The sequence below is a fragment of the Terrapene carolina genome, unplaced genomic scaffold (assembly GCF_002925995.2).
Source record: "Terrapene carolina triunguis isolate 2854851 unplaced genomic scaffold, T_m_triunguis-2.0 Scaffold88, whole genome shotgun sequence".
NCBI lineage: Eukaryota > Metazoa > Chordata > Testudines > Emydidae > Terrapene > Terrapene triunguis.
In genome coordinates this window covers 25007994-25029745 of record NW_020664439.1, presented here as the reverse complement: position 1 = coordinate 25029745, position 21752 = coordinate 25007994, and the positions used below count along the sequence as shown (strand labels likewise).

At 38.7% G+C, this 21752-nt stretch overlaps 1 protein-coding gene across 14 annotated transcripts in view; it reads right to left on the bottom strand.

Moving 5' to 3' along the window:
* Positions 1–21752, bottom strand: part of MBNL1 (muscleblind like splicing regulator 1) — a 196783-nt gene that overhangs the window by 13504 nt on the left and 161527 nt on the right. For 7 of the 14 annotated variants that reach the window (XM_024202997.3, XM_024202996.2, XM_024203007.2 and 4 more), the window contains 5 exons: positions 15842–15874; positions 13345–13545; positions 6457–6714; positions 5176–5229; positions 4221–4374 (listed from right to left, as the gene is read on the bottom strand). In XM_024202997.3, coding sequence (XP_024058765.1) covers positions 4221–4374; positions 5176–5229; positions 6457–6714; positions 13345–13545; positions 15842–15874 — 700 coding nt within the window. The remainder of the gene's footprint in view (positions 1–4220; positions 4375–5175; positions 5230–6456; positions 6715–13344; positions 13546–15841; positions 15875–21752) is intronic. The other 7 variants (XM_024202998.2, XM_024203002.2, XM_024203003.2 and 4 more) reach the window with 3 other exon arrangements.

Below are 21752 nucleotides of genomic sequence, written 5' to 3'. Positions count from 1 at the left end.
CATAGATTTATAAGCCATGTTGCACCGGCTTGCACAATGCCAAAGCCATGGTCTTTTGGCGAAATAAAATAGTTATTAATATAATTAATGCTGGGGGATAAGATGGAAGTTAATGCCTGTTATTACTAGAAGACACATTTAAGGTTATTGGAGAAATGGCATCATTAATCCTTCTAATTATTTTATTCTTTCTATTAAACAAAAAAGAATGTAATTATTCATGAAAGATCTTTAAAAGGAGGGCTATTTAAAGGAAAGGCCTCATCCTGCTTGCTTTACTCACAGGTGAATTGCTACTGAAGTCAATGGAACTACTTGTGGGAGCGAATATGTGGCCCAATATTTGGCCCTGCACTACAAACTATGTGCTAAACACATTGCTCTCAATTACACCCACACAACCTCCATGATGTCAATGAGGTTGCATGAGTATAACTGAAAGCTGTGCCACTCTATGTTATTAGACATGTACAAATGCCCTATTTATTATGTTTTACATATTTTATTATACCTAGTATATTACATCATTCCATGCATAATTAAGTCTACATGCTGAAAACAAGAGTTAGCTTTTTGTAATGATTCTCTGAAATATATCTGTAAAGCTTTCACCTTAAATTTTAGTTTGAGTTATCATCATCATTAATGTTATAACCAGTACACACAGTTTTGAGAGGGATTTGCAGCAAATGAACATAAGGCAGCAATGAAAATACTAGCTAGGGTGCAATAACTTGCAAATATGAAGACATAATGCAGTAGGACCCACTTGCCAATAATAAAAATCATTTTTGCTATGACCTTAATATTAATCTCGACTTCAAAAGCTTTGATTTACTAATAAAAATGTATGAATAGTGAATTTGCTAGTTCAAATGTTCCTTGGCTTTGCAGCACAAGGCAGCATTTGATTTCAAGCATGTGTTAATTTAACTGATTATAATTTCTCAGATAAATTATGTCTAGAGAGAATACAGTAATTTTGATGAATACTCTGTTTTCACTGGGATTTTAAGCAGTTCCTTTTCCTCATTATATATATTTCCTACTCCTGATTTGCTGTTTCACTCAGTTTTTTATTCAATTAAATCTAGAAAGCACCACATAGACCAGATTATCAGTAGAGAACACGAGTGCTTCAATCCGAATGAAGAATTAGTGTTACAGAGCCTGCTCCTGCTCCCATTAATATTTTAAGGGGAGCAAAATTAGTTCCCAGAGGAGGAGGAATAGGGGGGTTTGCGGTACTGCTATCCTTACTTTTGCGCTGCTGCTGGCAGTGGCACTGCCTTCAGAGCTGGGCAGCTGGAGAGTGGTGGCTGCTGGCTGGGAGCCCAGCTCTGAAGGCAGAGCCGCCGCCGTCAGCAGCAGCGCAGAAATAAGGATGGCATGATATGGTATTACCACCCTTACTTCTTCACTTCTGCTGGCGGGCTACCAGCTGCCGCTCTCCTGCCTCCGCAATTGCAAACGGTGGCAATACTGCGGCCCCCTTAAAATAACCTTGCGACCCCCCCCGCAACTCCCTTTTGGGTTAGGACCCCCAATTTGAGAAAACTGGTCTCCCCCATGAAATCTGTATAGTGTAGGGTAAAAGCACACAAAAGACCAGATTTCACGGTTTGTGATGCGTTTTTCATGGCGGTGAATTTGGTAGGGCCCTAATTATTACAGCTGGATTCTGGCCTATTGCACTTTAAACAGGTACAGATTAAGGACTAGATTGTGAGTTGCTCTGTGCCTAAGTGAAAGTGAGGGAGCACCAGGAACCTTCACCCTCTTGTTCTTTTCACAGGGAGCATTACCACTGCTCCTTATTAGTACCACTGGTGTCAACTCCTGACAAAAGGCTGGAGAGCAATAAGATCTTGGCCTCATCCTTCACACTGGCCAGGCCTGAGGGGAAGCATGTGCGGCACCTGTTTAAAGGGTAGCAGAGCTGACATTCCAGCATGCACTTTCCAAAGCCTGTGAAGGTAGGGGTAGTTATCTGTGTGAGACACAAGGGATGTATGCTAAAATGCTCTGATCGCACCCCCAACAGACCCTGTCCCACAGGAGTCTGGGCGCAGCTCTAACCATGACAGGGCTTGGAGGCAACTGGAGATTTAGGTACTACATGTATCCCCTTTTTTCCCTCCGTGCACCTTTCCATGCAAGACAGCTGAATCTGAGCTCTAGAATGTGGAGGGGATGTCTAGGTATGTTTGAAACACAAATCCAACATTGTTGCCAAATATGAAATTCAGCACAGATGAGAGGGCCCATCTAAGGGCCTCCAGACCACATACATCCTTAATGTACAAGTCCTGGGGAGAGTCTTGCCCTCTGGGGCCTCTTCTCTCTGGTGAATTTCATCAAGAAATTAAAAAAAAAACCCAGTCATTACTCTTTGGGGCATGATCCTGAATGGTGCTGAGCCCCTTCGACTCCTATTAAAGGACTTAATCTTGAAATGTGGCAAGTGCCTTTTGGGAGGTGCCGGGCATCCTCAACTCCATGTGAAGTCAAGACAATGGGCTTGAGAGCATCCAACATCTCTCAGGACTGGGACTGTTGTGTGAACCTCCCAAAAATATGCTGTAAGTTCCCTTCCTGGTTCCGTTGGAAATTGATTGAAAAGTACTATTTCCACAGCTGTGCTTACCTCACTAATGATAATGATGCACAAACAAGAATTAAGTTCTTACTTAGGCCAAATGCCCACTGACTTCAATATGAAGTTGCCTGAGCAAGGACCGAGAAAGGCCCCATCTAATTACTGACATTCCCTGTCAGTTATGTGATGCAATTGCATTTTTATTTATACAAATGACATTAATGATCCTGATTGTAATGGGCCCGATTCTGTGGGGGCTGAAAGTGACAAGGTGACAAACCGCCATTGATTTAAGGGAAGCTGAGGGGCTCCTTACCAGAGATGCACAGCATCTAACCAAGATCAGGGGAGCTTTTAAAATATGTGAAGCCTGCAGGATGGACTGTGATTGTCTACTATGTAAATATATTTAAAATGTCTCTTAAATATGTGCATTAGAGGCCTAATCCAAAGACCATGGAATCAATGTCTTTCCCAGTCTTTCCATTGACTTCAATGGGCTTTGAATCAGACCCTAGATGCCAAATGGGCTTCAGTTGCTCCAGAGAAGTTATACCTCATGTCAAGTAGCTGGTCCATATATGTAGATTACATGTATACATGTTGATTGAATGACAGACCACACCACCAGAAATGGAGCAGTAAGAGTCAATCATGCTGATGTGGCTGAAACACGTCAAAATGGTTAGGAAATGATTTTTCTGTTTCTGATAGCCAGTGTTCTCATTTTTGTTACCTACATTTTTTAAAATGCCAGTTCTTTGCAGTTAAAATTTGCCTTTCACAATTTAACTAAAAAAATTATAGCAGAGTTTTAAACAAAGTGGAAATATGGATTTTTATGAAGCAAGTAGTGATACAAACTTATGATAGATCCAATCCTGCAGACTTTATGCAACAAAAATTGACTGCAGCGAGATTTCTTTAGAAGTAATGAGTGGAGGTTTGGGCTCTGCAACAATCAAACTAAAATATTAGGTATCATTTTATCATTCTTGACTAAAAACAACTGAGGGTTCTATCTTGCTCACATTGAAATTAATAGAAAATGTTTGGTGTCTGATCCCCTGATTTCTTTTATAGGTACACTTTCAGTGTGCTTCCATATTAGTTTAGCTGTAATGCCATCTAACTGCATTTCATGATCACTAAGTAAAATTCAAAACCTCACCCTTTACAAAGTGATATGGTTCAGAAGTACTGTTGCTAAATAAGTTAAGGCAAAGGGGTCTTACAGCAAAAAGGAATAATACAAAATAGCTCAATAGATGTGTAATAAAGTATTAATTAGGAAAAAGAGAAAGAAGAGAACAGATTTCAGAATCTGTTTTGAAATGATAGATCATGTGCTTCCAAAATATTGATTTTCATATTAGATTGGAGAACATCTACCCAGCTTCCAAGACAAGCATACACAGAAACAGCATTCTACAAGATCCCTACCTGATCACGAACACCTTAATTCCTAGACTTCTTTTCGTCAGTCTAAGCAAAAAACATCCTACTACAACTGTGCGTATATCAATGACTATCAATACAGATACCTTTAGAAGTTTATTACAAACGCTGAGCACTAATTTTGTGGCATACTTTGCTCTACAAAAACTAAAGAGATACTTACCTGGTGGGAGGAAGGCTGCATGCTGTTGTAACTGCATGTTGGCAAGAGCTTGTTGGTATTGGAAAATACCAGTATTAAAGACTGCGGTGGCACCATTGGTTTTTTCAAGCGCAGGCCTCTTTGGTAATGGGGGAAGTACAGCTTGAGGAATTCCCTGAACGGTGGATGAGTATAAAAAAAATAAAGTCCAGTCCGAAAAAAGAAAAAGAAAAAGAAAAATCAGTAGAAGGCAAAAAAGAGTCAGGCACCACCATGTTTATCCATGAGCAAGCAAGCACCAGAGCAGACTTAACTACCAAGTAAAAGGCAAGGTAATAGCTTTAAAAGGAAGCATTACTTTAGTCTAACAATAAAGTAGTATAAGTAAATGTATTGGAGCTCTATGTTATAGTAATGTGCTAAAATATTGTATAAAGCTTCAGGTTTTCAGTAAGAAGCAACAATATTGGGAAAAAAGAAAGCTGCACTGCTAGCTCCATGAGGATTGACAAATAAAAGCAATGTTAATAGTAATCTCACAGAGTGAATGAAACAGATAAGATAATATTAAAAATTATACCCACAGTTCCCAAAGTCTAACTAGACATGCAAAAATGTACCAAAGCATGCTGGTACTTTAACATTGCATTACAAATGTTAAATCTACATAAGAATATCACTAAGCCATGCCAAGCAAACAGATACATAAAAATACAGTAATAAATACTTTTTTAATGTCCTCAAAGTACTTCATTTACAACATTCTAAAAGGTGGTTAAACTGAATGTGGGCTGCTGCGCTTTAGGAACATTTGTTTGGCATATACATTTATGTGTATATTGTATTCTTTCCCACTAATTGGAACAGGAAACCACACTCAGTTTTCCATTGTATTTCAATATTTTACAAATTAATAAAAAAAAGTGTATCTACAATAAAGCTACATGCCAAGCTAAAAGGTGAAAGGTCATAGTACCAGGTCAAAGGTTGCCTCGAGGGGTCGCTTCAGTGATTTGACAGCCGACTGAGTCTTAATTAGCAGGCAGCGAGCACATGATGGCAATGGGCCAGTGGGGTTCAAGCGCATTAACATAAACAGCAAGCAGAGGTGCATCATGGGGGCAGCAGTGCATTTTTGGGTAGGTGAGAAAAAACAAATAAAAAACAAATCATCGGAATGCCATATACAACGAATAACAAGACTAAGCATGCACAATAAAGGCACTACTAAGTTGTTATTGTGAGGATACAACCTCTATGTAGTTAATTACAAACAAGATAATCTAACAGAAAAGAGTGAAAGGAGAGAGAAAGAGAGTCTGCCTTCTGTATTTTTGCTCAAGTATCCATAAACAAACATAGAAAAAGGCCTCTCTCATGTTTATTGTACTATGCTATGGATATCAAACCATGTTTTACAAGAAGTAGTATTTTAATGGTCACATCATGTAGTTATGTAAAAATATAGGACAATATTAACAGCTAAGCAAAGAACAAAGACTGGACCCATTAAAATCAGTTTTAGATCACATTAAAAATTTACTTTAAGAACACATTTTAGCAAATAGCCTATTTGTATTAATTTCTAATACCTTCAACTGTTTTCCTACTCCATGTAATTGCCATATTCAAGCATCCCTAATTGTGCAATTATTCATCCACACCATAATATTTAAGATGAACAAAATATGATTAAATCTCCCTCAAATAATGCTACAGTCTATTTGCTTGAAAACCTACTCTTAAGTAGTTTCAGATCTTATTTTTTAAATTAAGTAATTTTTAAGCATATTACTGGTGGTAAAAAAACCCCCAAGATTAAAGAAGAGGAAAACGAAGTTTAGTGTAGAAACAGAAATACCATTAATGGTAATTTATATGGATATACTTAAAGACAGAAATAATGATCCCTATAAATGGAGATTTATAGCAATATACACACACACACACAATCTATATCTATCTATATAAATAGATAGATACATATTTTGAGTCTACATATAAGTACACACATGTATGTATACATACACACACACACGCACACACACACCCCTGTATACATCAGCTGCCAAAAATTAGTAAAATATTTTAAGTCTGAAACTATTTAAGAGTAGATCTGGCATCACATGCTCTAAAAGCTCATTACACTGTGTAGTGAATGGGATACCTGAACAAACATATCTTCAGCAAGAATAGTTAATAAATTAATCATTTTTTATCATCAATGTTACATTTTGAAGGTGTCTTCTGGACTCACCATGGCAGCTGCAGTAGCTGCTGCTTGGGCAGCTGCAGCTTGGTTGACCTGGTACTGGGCAGCCTTGATCTTGGCTTGCAAATGTGCAGGAGGGTGAAAATATTTGCACTTTTCCCGTGAACACCTCCCTTTGATGTAATCCATGCAGACAGTAACTGTGTTGTCGTTGGTATCGATCATTGCACTGTCAGCAGGATGAGCAAACCGGCAATCATTTTCTCCTCTATTACAATTGCCACGCTGATATTCTCGACATACCTGCAGCATCATTAAATGAAAACCAGTTAATGTGCCTGGGTATCACACGACATTGTTGACTTGAGAAAAGTGATCACAGAGAAGGTGTAAAATATAGTCGGCATTCTCTGGGAACTCTTTCAAAAACAAAAACTGGTAGCGCAAAGCGGCCTTGAAGTTTGGCATACTGAACTCACTTTAGAGGTCCCTTTATACTGCCAATGTGGTATAAAAGAGTCTGAGTAAAGGTGAATCAAGCCCAGAGAGTCCAAATCCATTGATTTCTATAATTGGCTACATTTGGTCCAATTCATCAATGTGTACTAGTTTTGAAAAAATGTGTTTATGACGTTAATCTTGAATGATAATTGAAACAATAAGCCAAGGTCAAAACTACTTCACTGTAAAACACATTTCTAAAGTGAACTATTTGTTAAGGATTGTTTTATTAAGCTAAACATGTACAATTATTGTCAAAATGACCTTCCTAATCCTTTGAGATCAATCCCACAAGCTACATTTTTGGCTTCAATGTATTACATACTATTACCTCTATCATTTATATATATTTACATAGAGCTATGTCAGCAATGAGCATCAATAGAAATACAGCATTTAATGAAGTCTCTCAGCTATTCCATCCTTTTAACACAAGAGGGCAACCGAAAACACACAACAACCTATAGTCTGTTTTTTCTGAACCTCCCTCATGTTCCACAGTCTTTCAGCTAACCAACCCCCTTTTTTATCCCATGTAGGATTAAGAGTAGGTAGGTAATCATTAGAAAAAACAATACAGGTGCAACCAAAGCATTCAGAGGTCTCGCTGACAATCAAAACAAAAGCTTAAAGAACCAGAAATCCAGATATTCCTTTTGGCACAGGAGAACGGACACCCTAACTAGTTGTTCCAATTACAAAAACTTCCATTGGATGCCAAAAACTACGAAAATCCCTCACTGGATGTACAACCCCCACTAATAGAACAGTAACTTCTCTAAGTGGTAACCTCCTCTCATTTATTGCATTAAAACGTTGGGCTTATTTCTCACTAACTTTGCAAATCCTAAATTTAAGGGAACTACATTCAAACTTTAGTTTTATTGTCAGCTCTTTACAAATCATGACCAATAATAATCACAGCAATGAGTTTTACATATTAACTTCCAAAAGCCTTTAGAAAATGCAAAGGTTCACAAGCAGGTAAACTTGCACACTGAACGAAACTAATATAACAGATAAAATTTTCTTATAAGGTGGGTGCCAACGAGTTTGGAACATTAGCATTTCCTCAGGAAGTCTGGTTGTGATCCTTACAACAACGCAAATAGTGTTCTTTGGTTTTCATCTACACTAGCTCTCCGGCTACACTTCAACTCTCTGTACTCCTTAAAACCTCAATCAGATGACATCTAAGACTCCTACCTACAGCTCATGAAACTGAGCAAGTGGCTCTATTAGAAGGTGATAGCAGCACTATTGTGAGTTTGCCAGCTCGGAGCATACATTTTGTCTGGCCATTGTCGCAGAGGTATTTGGAAAGTCCTCCATTTGGGGGCAGATTTGCCCATCCGTGCATCTCGCATATTTCCATAGTCAAGGCCACAAATGAGACTCTCTTTATCTTTATATTCATATTTAGGCGGTTATTTTACCAAAGTGATGCTGTCAGGCCATATCTAATAGTTTCCCTTTGTTTGCTTCTTTACACTGAGTAGCGACTTTACCAACCTACAGCACGTTTTAAATGTAAAAAATGCTGTATTTTTTCACTGTGACAGCTATGCTAGATCTCCCAGGTACCTATGCCCTTAAAATCTACAATGATCTCTGGGTTACATTTTTCTGGCAATAAAAAACACTGTGTCATGAGAAAATTCTCTCTCTCTCTCAGATAAGAAGCAGCAGCTCAAAGGAGTCCGATGCATCGATTCAGCCAGATCTGCAATGTTTGGATAAATTTTAAAATGATCCATTCTGAAACCAAACAAACTTTTTGGAAATTCAGAAAAGTTCAGTCAACTCTTTCCTTACTTTTCCCTTTTCTGTTTCATGTTCTTTTCTACTTCCTGATTTCTGCCAGGCCCAGAAGCAGAAATACAGAGAGGGGCAGGCTTCTACTCAAGGTATTTTCAGCTAAATGTATGATATATTGGAAATCTCCTGGGAAAATTTAATCTCATGAAATCTCCATCTTGATTTCCAGACTGACTGGTATGGTTAAATCTAGCTAAACATCCAAACTTCTGCATGATTAGCTGAACCAAACAAAACCTCCAAAACATTTCAAGTTGATCCTTTTACTAGTAACAATCATCAGCTTTATTGCAGGGATATTCACATTGATACAAGGACTCCTATGGATTGCATACAGTTGTGTTCTAGATCTGTCTTAAAACCAGATAGTTTTAATTTCCTTTTATGAATGTAATCAAAGGAATAAAAGCTTTTAGTTATAGAACATGCTTAATTTAAGCTTCCCAGAGCATGTGTGTTAACTTAATGAACAATGTAGTACATCACTTCTGAAAATATACTTTTAAAATTGAAAACAGAACAAATAATTTTCAAGTTTTGACCCTAAAATCCCATCTTTATTTTCTTTTTTTTACTGGACAATGCCAAGGGCAGAGAGCTAAGCCATGAACCACTCTGAAACCTGTCTATAATCATATAATTTCAAATGATATTAAGAAATTCACTTAAAGAACAGCCAGATACATGCCGTACAGATAAAGCACATTTTTTCATTGAGTAGGATCAAAGACATGTCAAGATTTACAAGTCAGCAGAGCATTTTTATAGTCAATAAGGTGCTAACTAGGAAAGATTTGCCCACTGAGTGTTCACATGCAAAAGCTAGATATTCTAGAAGCCAGACCAAAATAAGTTCATGTCCTTACATTCTACAAGAAGAATAAATCAGATTCCATAAGAATAGTTTCTGTTTTTGTGAAGGAGAGAAGGGAAGGTTAGTATATAATTGTAGAGGAACCACTAAGTGAACTCAGATATAGTCTGAATCACAGTCAAAACAAAACAAAAATATCCAAAGATGAGAAGCACCTGGATAAAAAAAGAACACTGTCTTGAAATGTCTCAACAAATCCACTGGAAGGACAGAAAACTGGCTTAACTAGCAGACTGACTGCTTTCAGGAGCAGTGAAAATAGCAGAGGTAGCAGAATTACTAGCAACATCCTATTTTCCATTTAACACAAATAGCTAGTCTCCTTTGTACAGATGGCTCCCTGAATCCAACAGAACAAACTGTGGCATATCAGAATTGTCTAATCAGTCTGAGAAGGCAGGGACACCTCCAGGCATTTCTCCTCCATTCTGCTTTCTCAGTCTGAACTTCACCACATCTCTCCACTCAGATCAACGCAGCAGTAGCTCCACTGCAAGCAGACAGCACAAAAACTCCTAAGTATCTCTGGGCTGATTTAATACAGACATGTAACTAGGGGCTTGGCGGCACAAGAAAATTGTAGCAATTTAACTAAATCAGTTTAAAAACTGTTTAGTTAAATTGATGCAGCCAACACCCTTATGTTGTAGACACTCTTATTTCACTTTAGCAAAAGCTGGTAAGGAATTTACTTCCACTAAATTGAGCATATAAAAATTAAATGCTTTGCTGAAGCAGGCCGTAATGCTGTTATTTGTAACAGACAGCAAAGGTGGAGAAGAATCCGTGAACAGGAAGGCAGAGAGTAGACTTGAAGCGAGGGGTAGAGGATTATTTCTTGCAAGCTCCAAGGGCAGGGAATGAGTGGGGACCTGTGAAGAACTGAGCAGGGACAGAGGTAAAAGCTCTGGTTCAAATGGCCATTGCTTCAGAACAGGATTCTCCTGTTTTGTGCCACTGAATATGGGGGATGTGGCTGAAATGTGAGTAATCCATGTGACTGTCCAGGGTTCCCAAGAGGACTCCCTGAAACAGTGGGTTGTAGCCCACGAAAGCTTATGCTCTAATAAATTTGTTAGTCTCTAAGGTGCCACAAGTACTCCTGTTCTTTTTACCAACATCCATGTAACTTTTGAGAAGGGCCATCAGTATGGTGGTGTTACTTCACAAGTGAATGTTATCAGAGGGAAAGAAGCTCTGCTCTCTCCTCTGTTGTGAAACTTTTCTCAGGTCAAAGTGAAGACCTATCCAGGACAAGTTCTCAAACAATTAATATTTTCCATCAGGAAACTTGCGACAAATGAGAAATTTCTTAAGTACCAATGCCTATTTCCAGGAGTTGGTAACTTGGCCGTAACTTTTCTTTCCTTTTTCTTTTTTCATTCAAAGTTCAAAGGAAACCTGTTTGGCCATTTTTTAAAGTTTATTGCTTTCAGATGCTTTCTGGAGCTTTTTAAATTTTGAAAATGTCTCTTAGTTCAGACTGTGGTTAATGCCATTCGGTGTTCTGGGAGGAGAACAGCACTCTGTTGTAGAAGAATTTGGTTTGTCACTTTGCTAATGTTTTTAAACAAAAATCTCATAAAAACGTTAACAAACACATTTTGACCAAATGCTCCATTTTGAAGATCCACTGACTTTAGCTCCAAATTTCAGCAGCTTCCTATATGTTATGGGTCACATTGTGCCATTAAGGCACAATGCCTTCTGGAACTCCCTGAATGTGAAAAGAGTGCAGCATGCTTATGACACAACCAAGTAGATCAGCAGATCTTAGCCAGCACTCTGAAGGAGATCCCAAAATAATTGCCATGGCAGCACTCTCTTCTCTGAGATTCATTTTAGGTCCCTGCATTGTTTATTTACCTATCTTCATTGGTCTTAATTCATCCTTGGCAAGTATCCACTGTGATGTAAAAGTCATCAAAAGAAAACCTTCCTTGATGTTTTGGAAGTAACTGAAGAGTCAACAATGCACGAATAGGTCTAAAATTGCTACACCAGTGATCTGACTGGGTTTCTGAAAACTCTCCCCCCTAAACAAAGAAAAGAAATAAGTCTCCAAAAGGGGAAGTGAAGTGATCTTTCAAAAGAGGAAACTGTGGTGATCTAAACTCTTATTATAGTTCAGACAAGCTTGGGAAATGTTCAGAGCGTGATGACACTCCGGATGATATTCTACATTGCTTCTAACTTGCAACTTTCTAAATTGCAATTTGGCAATCATGAGATGAGTTTGGGGAAGGGAATTAATTTCCATATAAGGAGACAGATCTCCTCCAGATGCAGGTCCCAAAAATGGCAGAAAAGCACGAAAGTTATGAATTACTTTATTTTAAAATGTTTGGAATGGCAATCATCATTTTTACCTCTCACATTTATTCCAAGTACTGTTATTGAAGGGCCAGATCCAAAACTGGTGTAAATTGATTTACAGCAGCTGAGGATCTACTCCCCAAATTTTAACTTACATGAACATCAGTCTCTCTTAATTTAAAGGTTACTACCTGTGTGATTACAGATCTATCATGTGATTAAGGGTTTGCAGGATTGGGAGTTACAGATTTATTTTTTTATCTATAAACTAATGTAGAAATTGGTACTAAAAAGTTCTCATTTGTCAAAGTTACTACACAACATAGGAAACAATTGGGGTTACAGATATTATTGAGTGATAACTATGGCTAAATGTTGCCTTTTTAGGGGAGGACCATAGTATCTGAATACCCTATTAAAAGCATGAAACAGAACAACAAAGCAAATGATATGTTGCTAACATGGTCTTTTAACCTTTCTAAACATTTAATTATAAATATCAAGTCTGTGCAATTTGGGATTATAAACACCAGCCTGCAGAGTATGCTGATAACTACAGTTAAGTGGAAAGCCATCTTTCAGCATATTTTGACAGTCTGCAGCACAGTGCTGGCTCACGGCCTGTGTTGCCACAGACATCATAAGGTGTCGAAAACACTGTCAGGCATTTTAGATAAGAAAAGTTTCAGGGCAAGGGAGAAGAACAGCTACAGAGGAACAGAATTTATTAGGGCTGTAGCAAAAGATAAACAGGAGGTCTCTGAGGGAATTCAAGCAGTATATACCCAGAAAGGAAATCAGCTAGAAGCTGAAGAAGATCTCTTATACAGGTAGCTAAAGTATCATTATACCAAGTCCTGCCTATCAACATCTATCCATCACACCCATTTACATAGTTCTTAGGTGCTGCTACTCTTGTGTTTGGTTTAGCAAATCTTAAAAGGTTTGAGTGGTACCTATTTGCTTTTGTTTTAATGAGAAAAGTGTATGTGTTATGACGTTATAGCATGAAGGTCATGTCACAATCTGTTCAGAGGCTTTTATCAAGACATCATATTAACTGCCTGGATCAGAGGCATGCGCAGGAATTTAAATTTGACCACTTTTGGAGGAGCACACTCTGTGACCCCACTGAGTGTGGGCTCAGTGCTGGAGGAGCCGTCAGTTCCTGCCGCGACCCAGGGACTGGAGGAGCTTGCTTCCCCTTGCCGCGACCCCAGAGCCGGGAGGATCTCGCTCTCTCCCTCACCCACCACAGCCCCAGGGCCTCCCCGCCCCCCCCACGCCCCGGCCTTGTGCATACCCCTGGTCTGGATTGTAATTTATGTGCTTAGTTAGTTTCCTTCACAAGCACAGAATTGAAGACTCTGCAGGAGACTAATGCATAAGATTAATAATAGGAAATAAAGCATATTACTTCCTACCTCCAGTCTGTCCGTCCTCATTAATTTCTGTGCAGCAGCAGCAGCAGCTGCGGGAACGGGGACACCAGGATTCCCTGCAACCAGCATCGGTGCAGTTGGTAAGATCTCTGCTGGGACCAAGCCTGGGGAGACAGGCCCCAGGTAGGGATTAAAGGCTGCTGATGCATTAGTGGCTAAACTTGGTGCAACTGAAAACATTGGCTGGAAAAAAAAAAGAAGAAACAACTATTTAATGTTTATACTAGTCAATATATTAAGTTCTACCATATACTCTAAAGTGGCTGGTTCTGGCTGTCTTTTTACCCATGATAGCAGTGTATTTTTGCTATTAATACAAACAAAACATTAAGGAATATACAGCAGATATATGGAATCTTAATATACTCATTTAGTAAAAATTCCATTAAGAGGGAATTCAATTTTAAGTTCCCCACTCATTTTGTCTGTAAAGGGTAATTCTGACATGCATATGACATGTGACTGTAGTACGACTGACCTTTGACTCTATCACCCCTTCAGCAGCCTGGCCACAAGTCAGCACTCCCACATGGCCGTGTAAGAAAAGCATCTTACAACTGTGATGTCAGATACCCTCATGTGCACGTTTGAAGTGTGTACAAACATCCACAAATGAGAAAGGAATCTCAGTGGGTGAGAAAAGGCATCCTTACATTCAGTCATTGTTAAACAGCACCGACATAGATTCTCCTTTTATTTTCCCTACTGTAAATAGGTAGTGAGGCAGTGGAATTACACCAGCGTAAAAGAGGTCCACGATCAGAATATAACAGCAACAACAATTCTTTTTGGTAAAACTAAGCAGGTTGCCCACCCAGATATTCAGTAGGAAATAAGCGAACAATCTCAGTGCCTTGGATATTGAAGCCAACAACTGAAGCCTTCATAGGCTCCTTCAAGTTCATCCATTGCGAGGAGAACTTAAAAGGGTCCAGAAGCTCAACTATAAGACCAAATCCTGTGCTGTTACACTGGTGTAAAACTGAAGTAACTCTACTGCTCCACTGAATTCAAAGGAATTGCTCCATCAGTATAACTGACAGCAGAATTTAACCCAGAGTCTGTACTTTTGATATCTGAGTAGAATAGCTGGTAAATGCATCATGAAAGCTCTCTTCAAAACTGTATTCTTAGGCTACAAATGAATATGTACCTAAAAGCCTTACGGATCTCCCTTTCTCTTTCTCGATTGTGTTTTCTCTTAGCCGGGTACACTACACAAGGATATGTTTTTGTATTCTCTAAGAAGTGACTCAAGTGCTTAGCAAGCCAGGAGCCAAAAATACCATTTTAAACATTGGACAAGGGGACAATATATACAAAGACCATTTACAAAGCACGGTGGTGTAAACTGGAAGTAAATCCTCTGAAGTTTCTGGATCTTCATCAATGTCAATGAGAAGAGAATCAGGCAAATTTAGTGTAAGTAGCAGCAGATTAATTTCATTTTGACAAATTCCATCTAATGTACAGTGTACTTTTCATTAATATACTGTTAGTAGATGGAAAAATTAGTAAAAGAGATCAAGCAACAGGATTGGCCAGTTAGTGCTGTGACTATATGGATAGCAATGTATGGCTAGAAGTGTCCCTCCTTCAGCTCAATATACCAACTATAGGGTAAATAATATTTTTTCTATTCATTTTCTATTTAGATAATTAGGAATATACTGCAATGAGAAGTGCAGCTGATTTTACAAAAGCAGCCTCAAATCATTCTGAACCTTGTCTTACAGGTACTTTGCAAAGTGCTGTATACATTTGTTGTATCAGATTAATAATTAATTATACTGACCCACCCTAAGGTCCCTTTGCACTCTTGTGGTGCAAAGGTGACTTAAAGCTGCGATAAGCAGGCAGCACAGCATTTCCCCTGGATTGGGGAATTCCCAGGTGGTGTGTAAATCCAGCTCTATACATTAAGATGGGAGCAATTCGCAGACAGTGCAGGAGCCCCAGAGAACCATTAAGAGTAGGCATAACTTACAGCATCCATGAGACTGCTCTCAGTTACACCAAGGCTAAATTATCTCTTAGCTGGCCTCATGATGAAGTAGGGTAAAGATGGTGTGAAGCCACCTTTGCCACCTAGATGAGCTGAGCGCATTTTTGTTACACCTGAGAACTGCACACACAGAAGATTATATATATATATTATCATGCAAAGAGATATTTGTCCATTTTTCTACTCTAAAAACTAAGCCTAACATCTAAGTTTCTCCAAAGATTTCTCCAAAGAATAAGTGTGTATTACTTATAATAACTATTTTCTTCAGGTCCCTGAGATTTCAGTTTATTCATTCCTTTCTACCACAATATTTCCGTAAACTTTATGTGTAGTTAATATAGGAAATATATCCAACAAAACCTGGTACTAATTGTTTCTGATTAAACAAGGTAAATAAACTATGATATGGTTGATCAACATAAACAGTATCTGATAGTATGATACAGAAACAAGGTAAAAAAATATACAAACCATAACTTCTTTGAAAAAGTTGACATTTTGTAACTGTGCCAAAATAAATGGAAATAAAATATTAATTCACATTCTGTAATTAAACAAATTGAGGGAAGGGGATACAAGGTAGAGGCAAAACATTTCTAAATGCTTCACAGCAAGTCAAGGAAACTCCTTGGGTTCCCACAAAGCTTCAGCTTCTATTGCTGAGAACATTTCATTAAATCCTTTATACAAGGATTTAGTGCAATCCAGAGTAAGTCAGAAGAGGGGTTTGTGGGCAAGGAGGTTATATAGTTTGTCAGAGCAGAGGAATGGGAGTTGGGACTCCTATAGTTTATTCCCATCTCTGCCACTGACTCATTGTGTGCTATTGTGGAAGCCACTGGTTTATCATGATATGCCTTAATTTTCTCATCTGTAAAGTGGACATAATACTATGCAGTGTTGTTGTAGCCATGTTGGTCTGAGGATATTAGACAGAGAAGGTGTGTGAGGTCACAGCTTTTACTGGACCAACTTCTGTTGGAGAAAGACAAGATTTCGAGCTTACACAGAGCTCTTCCTTCATTGTCTGCTGTTTGTGTTGCACTGAAACAGTTTGACACTTTGACACAGAGTACTATGGACTGGTCATGAAATAATGTAAAATCATAAACATTATATAAAAATGAAAAAAAATTAAATGAAAAAAATATGAAATTCAAAACTGAAATTTTGAATTTTTTCAAAATGAAAAATTTCCCAAAGTTTCTTTTTATTTTGAAATTTTGTTCTATGGGAATTTTCATCACAATAGACACTTTTTTCAAAATATTTCAGTATGATGAAAATGGCATTTTTCAATGAAAAAACATTTCGACAAAAAATTTCCAACCAGCTCCACCCACAAGGATAAATTAGTCTCATTACATATCCCATATATCTTAACATTAAAAGCAAACAATAAATACATTAAGGTTTACAGTGAACAAGGAAAACAGGAAGACTTGATTTTCAGGCAGAACTGGGTCTCTCTCTTTATGCATCTAATTTTGTGGCTTCAAACAGCAATTTTGCCCAGATATCTAAATACCTCATTGTGCCTATATGTCATGTAGATAGATCTTCAAACAACAGAAATTGTTCATACAAATAATAGCAGGGACAAAATATTTCCTGCAACTATTTGCACCCACAACATGTTTCAAAATCTGACAATGACCGCACCGCACCTCAAGCCGGGGGGCCGTTGTCTAGCCTGTCAGGGGAAGTTGTGTATCTCTTTAAGGGCAGAGGCACGGAAGTTGCTGCAGACACAGAAGTTGCTGCAGACACAGATCAGGTCAGCATGAGGATGTTGACTCATCTTCTCCCCCTCCCCCCAGGGGGCTGGAAGAGCGGGGAAAGTACATAGGTGCAAGATGGGCGGGCGTGTAGGGAAGGAATATAATGATCAGATAAATGATTTGGTAAGGGATTTAAAAGGAGGTGTTTGTTAAAGGAACGGAAACATTGCGGGTTCTTGGCTTCAATAGTAGGGAGCCAGCCACCCTTCCATTACAGACCATTTCTTCACCCTCAATCAAGGTGGGGGGGAGGATAAGGTCCCAGCAGCTGGTTGGCTGGGGAGCAGGATGGACGGGGAGGGTGGGCGGACAGAAGCCCCTGGGTAGCTATTGAAATGATCATGGAGTCATCTGCACTGTAAAACTTTTATCTATTGGGTACCCCCAGACAGTTAATAATAAAGTTGCGGCCTAATTAAACCACATCCAGTGTCTCCTGCCCTCCTTCTGGTGAAGCTGGATAATGAGGCTGCATTAACATTGTATGAATAACCTTTACTTTGGGAATTTCATGACTTTTGAGAGCTTAATTTTTCCAACCTTGGTACTAAAATATTTCTATTTTTTTATGTTTACATTTAATTTCCTTGGATCCTCAAAGCAAAAGAAAATAAATAAAACATAGAACTATTTGACTTGAGTTTGTTTATGCCAATACATTCCAGGATCTGTAGATACGATAAACTCATTTGTAATCCAACACGCTCCAATAAAGCTGCCTGCAACTCACTGGGCTCCTTGAACCCTATTCAGCTTGCAAATGTTACAGGCTTTAGTACAATGACCCTTAATAAACATGTCCTTAACCCGTGTTAATAAAGAGTTCAGAAACCTTCTAATATACACATACAAAATGGCCAGTTTTGATCAGAACACATAAGAAATGTGTTCTCAAGCTAGAATAATTCAGAATGGGCTGAACTGGCTCACTTGTCAACATAAAAACAAAACAAAAAACCCCAACACCTCCTCAATGAAACCAAACATGGCAATTTTCATAAAAAAGGAATCTGAGAAAGTTATGAGACAGGCAATTTATAATATAGCTTTCAGTAGCTGCTACCTGTGCCTGCAATATTAAGTTATTACTTTAACAACAAAAAGGGGATTTCTTTAATCAACAAGCCCCCGAAAGTAAAGGTGCTGGCACATTCTGCTGAAGACTTCCCTTGTGGCTACATCAACGAAAGAGAGATCCACGATCAAAACTTCACACTGTTTCACAGCTTAGAATAAATTCCCAGGCAGCTTTATAGAATGCACCGTTGGCTGACAATTACAGTCAAATCAAGGGACACAACTTTCTGGCAGTGTATAAGCAGTGGACCCTCAGGTCCATACACAATATCAGGGTGTTGGCAGCACAAACTTGCTCCCACTGAAACTTCACTGGAAGCAAAATTTGTTCCCAGCACTGGTAGCACTCATGGGCTAGAGGCTCTGCCTGGTTCACAAGCACAGATCACTAATTTAAGAATTTTAGGCAATCCTGATAAGTACAAGGAGGATGTCCTGATAAGGCTGAAAGAAGAATTAGTATATATCTGTGGGGTCTGCAGATGTGGTTCTTTCTGACTCTCCACTGTGTTGAGCCTTGTGTAGTCACATACTTTACCCATGTAAAATGTAAGCAAGTCAAAACAGCAGTGTTTTACACATAGGCCTGGGCTACACTAGCAGGGGGGTTCGAACTAAGATACACAACTTCAGCTATGCTATTCGCTTAGCTAAAGTCGAAGTATCTTAGTTCGATATACCTGGCCGTCCTCATGGTGGCGAGTCAACCGCCACCGCTCCCCTGTCGACTCCGCTTACTCCTCCTGATGAGGTGAAGTACGGGCATCGATTTGGGGATTGATTTATTGCGTCGAGACGAGACGCGATAAATCGATCCATGATACATCGAACACTACCCGCCGATCCGGCGGGTAGTATAGACGTACCCATAGTTAGACTGTAAGTGCCTCAGGGCAAGGATTGTGTCACGTTATGTATCTGTACAGTGTCTATCAAAATGGGATTTCAATCTTGCTGGAGCTTCTAGATACTAATTTTAATAATACTTTTTACTCACTTTGCACAGATATGATTATCTGTAGGACATGAATTTTACAGTAGCTAAACTCCTCCCCCCACCCATGATGACCCACCTTGGATGACTGTGTCCTAGATTTCTCCTCAGCTATGTGACCCTGTTAGTGTTCTAAAATTACCCTATGTACCGCAGACCATCTTGACATTCAGAGTACAAAAATAGGTATCTTCCTGGATTATACTCTAACACGGCTTAAACACAAGAAGAATTTTGCCACCTTAAAATGTTGTTTTTCCTGAAGTGGGACCGAGCCTGTTGTATTTTATCCTGCTAGACTTCCCTCAAATGTTACGTAAGCTTTAGGGACTGGCCATCAACACAATGAAGAAACAGAGGAGATGGACTCAGAGGCTCAGGATAAACACTGCTTAGGGCTTGGAGAAGCTTATATCCCTTCTTCTCTTTCCCACTCTCCAAAATGTTTGCATTAAATCAGGGCCTGGAACTATCCTGTGCAGGATTCAAGTTCTCAAGCCCGATGGATGTGGTCACCTGCTCACTGGCTCAATCCTACCCACCTCCCTGCCTGCCAAGAAAAACTATTAAAAGTTGACACATGCCCAAATGCAGATTTGAAGTTACCTTTCTCTTTGCCACCAGTAGAGGGGTAGCAATGCATAAATACTGCTATTGGACAGACAATGCTTCAGCACTGTTGAACCGTTGCTTCTGACCCTCTGCTTGCTCTGAGCGCTCTTCATAGATGTGTGCATTTTGCATTAGGATGGGGAAGGGTGTTAAAGTGACAGTATTTTCAGAATATCTCTTTCATGTTTATTATACTTTTCAGAAATTCAGGAGTAGAGCTGGTCAGGAATTTTTGGACAAAAGATTTTTTTTTGGTCAGACTATGCTGCTTCTGCAATTGGTCTTGGGAACGTTCCAGATTTGAAACTTTCATCAAGAAAGCTCTCTCAGATCCCGTATGGGAATTTCTGGTCAAAATATATAAGAGAGAGTGAAAACACACATGCAAGCCTTTACCCATTCTGGAGTAGCCAATAGCCTGGGGGCTAAGGCACTCACCAGGGTTGGAGGAGACCTGAGTTCAAATCCGTACTCTACCTGATTTAGAGGAGGGATTTGAACATAGGTCTTCCACGTCCTAGGTGAATGCTCTAACAACTACCAGGTTATTGGCAATTGTGGGGTGTGGAGAACTGGAAGACATTCTGAACTGTCAGAAACAATTTACTGCCCAGCTCTATCCATCAGGCAGCAAAAGTTTCTAGAAAATGCAAATAAGCAGAAGTGAGAGAAGAGGCTGAATTGGAAGGCTCAGGAATTTAAGATCGGGAATGTTAAGCTGATGTGGTATTTTAATTTTGTTTTAGTACATTGAAGAGGTGCATCAACTTGAAATCTAGACATTTCATAAATGAAATTTCAGTATCTGTCCCTAAATCCCCTGCCAATTTTTGTGGTTTTATGATCCTATCTTTCGAGCCCTGCACAGATACAAAACTCGTATCCACATCCAATCCACAAAAAAAGGGCCACGGATAGAAAGTAGATATCCGTGCATTTGCAGGGCTCTACCAATCTTCCTACTTTTTTATTTAAATGTTTTTCATACTTAAATGCTCATCTGTGCTGAAAAAGACAAGTCCAGGGCCTCATTAACATCCTTGTTGTGAGAACAACACAAACTCAAACACAAAACTGATAAGCAATAGTCCATGCTATATTTGTAACCTACACCACCTTCCAAGATACTGAACTTCCACCAGTCAAGAAAGCTGAAGTGCTTCGACCAGGATATACTCCTCCATCAGAGTTTTTAGTTTGAAGTCAATGAAACTTGTGCTCCTGTGTCACCTAGGTGCTTTTGAAAATCCACACTTAATTGCCTAAATGTGGGTTTAGGAGTCCAATTTAAGTCTGCTATTTTGAAAATGCTGGCCTGTGTGTATAAAAAGTTCACAATAACTGTTAATGTACAGAAAATCTAAATAATGTTTCACTGATAGCACTGAAGCAGTTTTGTTTTGAAGTGACAAAGATTCTATGGCACTTTGAGAAAAGTTTTATTAAAAACTATAATTTTAGCTCCTGGTGCTTTAAATACTTATGCACATATTTAACTTTAAGCATATGAAATTGATGGGAATAAAGTTATATACTTTCTTAAGTGTTTTCAGAGTCAATTCATTTTCAATATTTTTGACTATTGCAATTTGTAAAATTCCAATAAGATACCTTACTAGCAGTGGCCCCATCATCGAACATTTAGTTTATTATAAATTTTAATCTGAAGTTGCAAGAGCACAAATTTTCAAATTAGTTTTATAAAACCTCAGCCTGATTTTAATCAATGATTTTTAAAAATCATGTGATATAAATGATTTAAATTACCTTGATTTAAATCTCTTCACCTTGGGGAAACTGATTATATCAGAGGAAATAGATTATACATAAAGGCTGACAAAAGAATGAAGTAAATAAACTGAAAAAAAAAAAGAGAAAATGTTTTTTCTCTAATCTCTTCCAGTTATAGTATTCACAG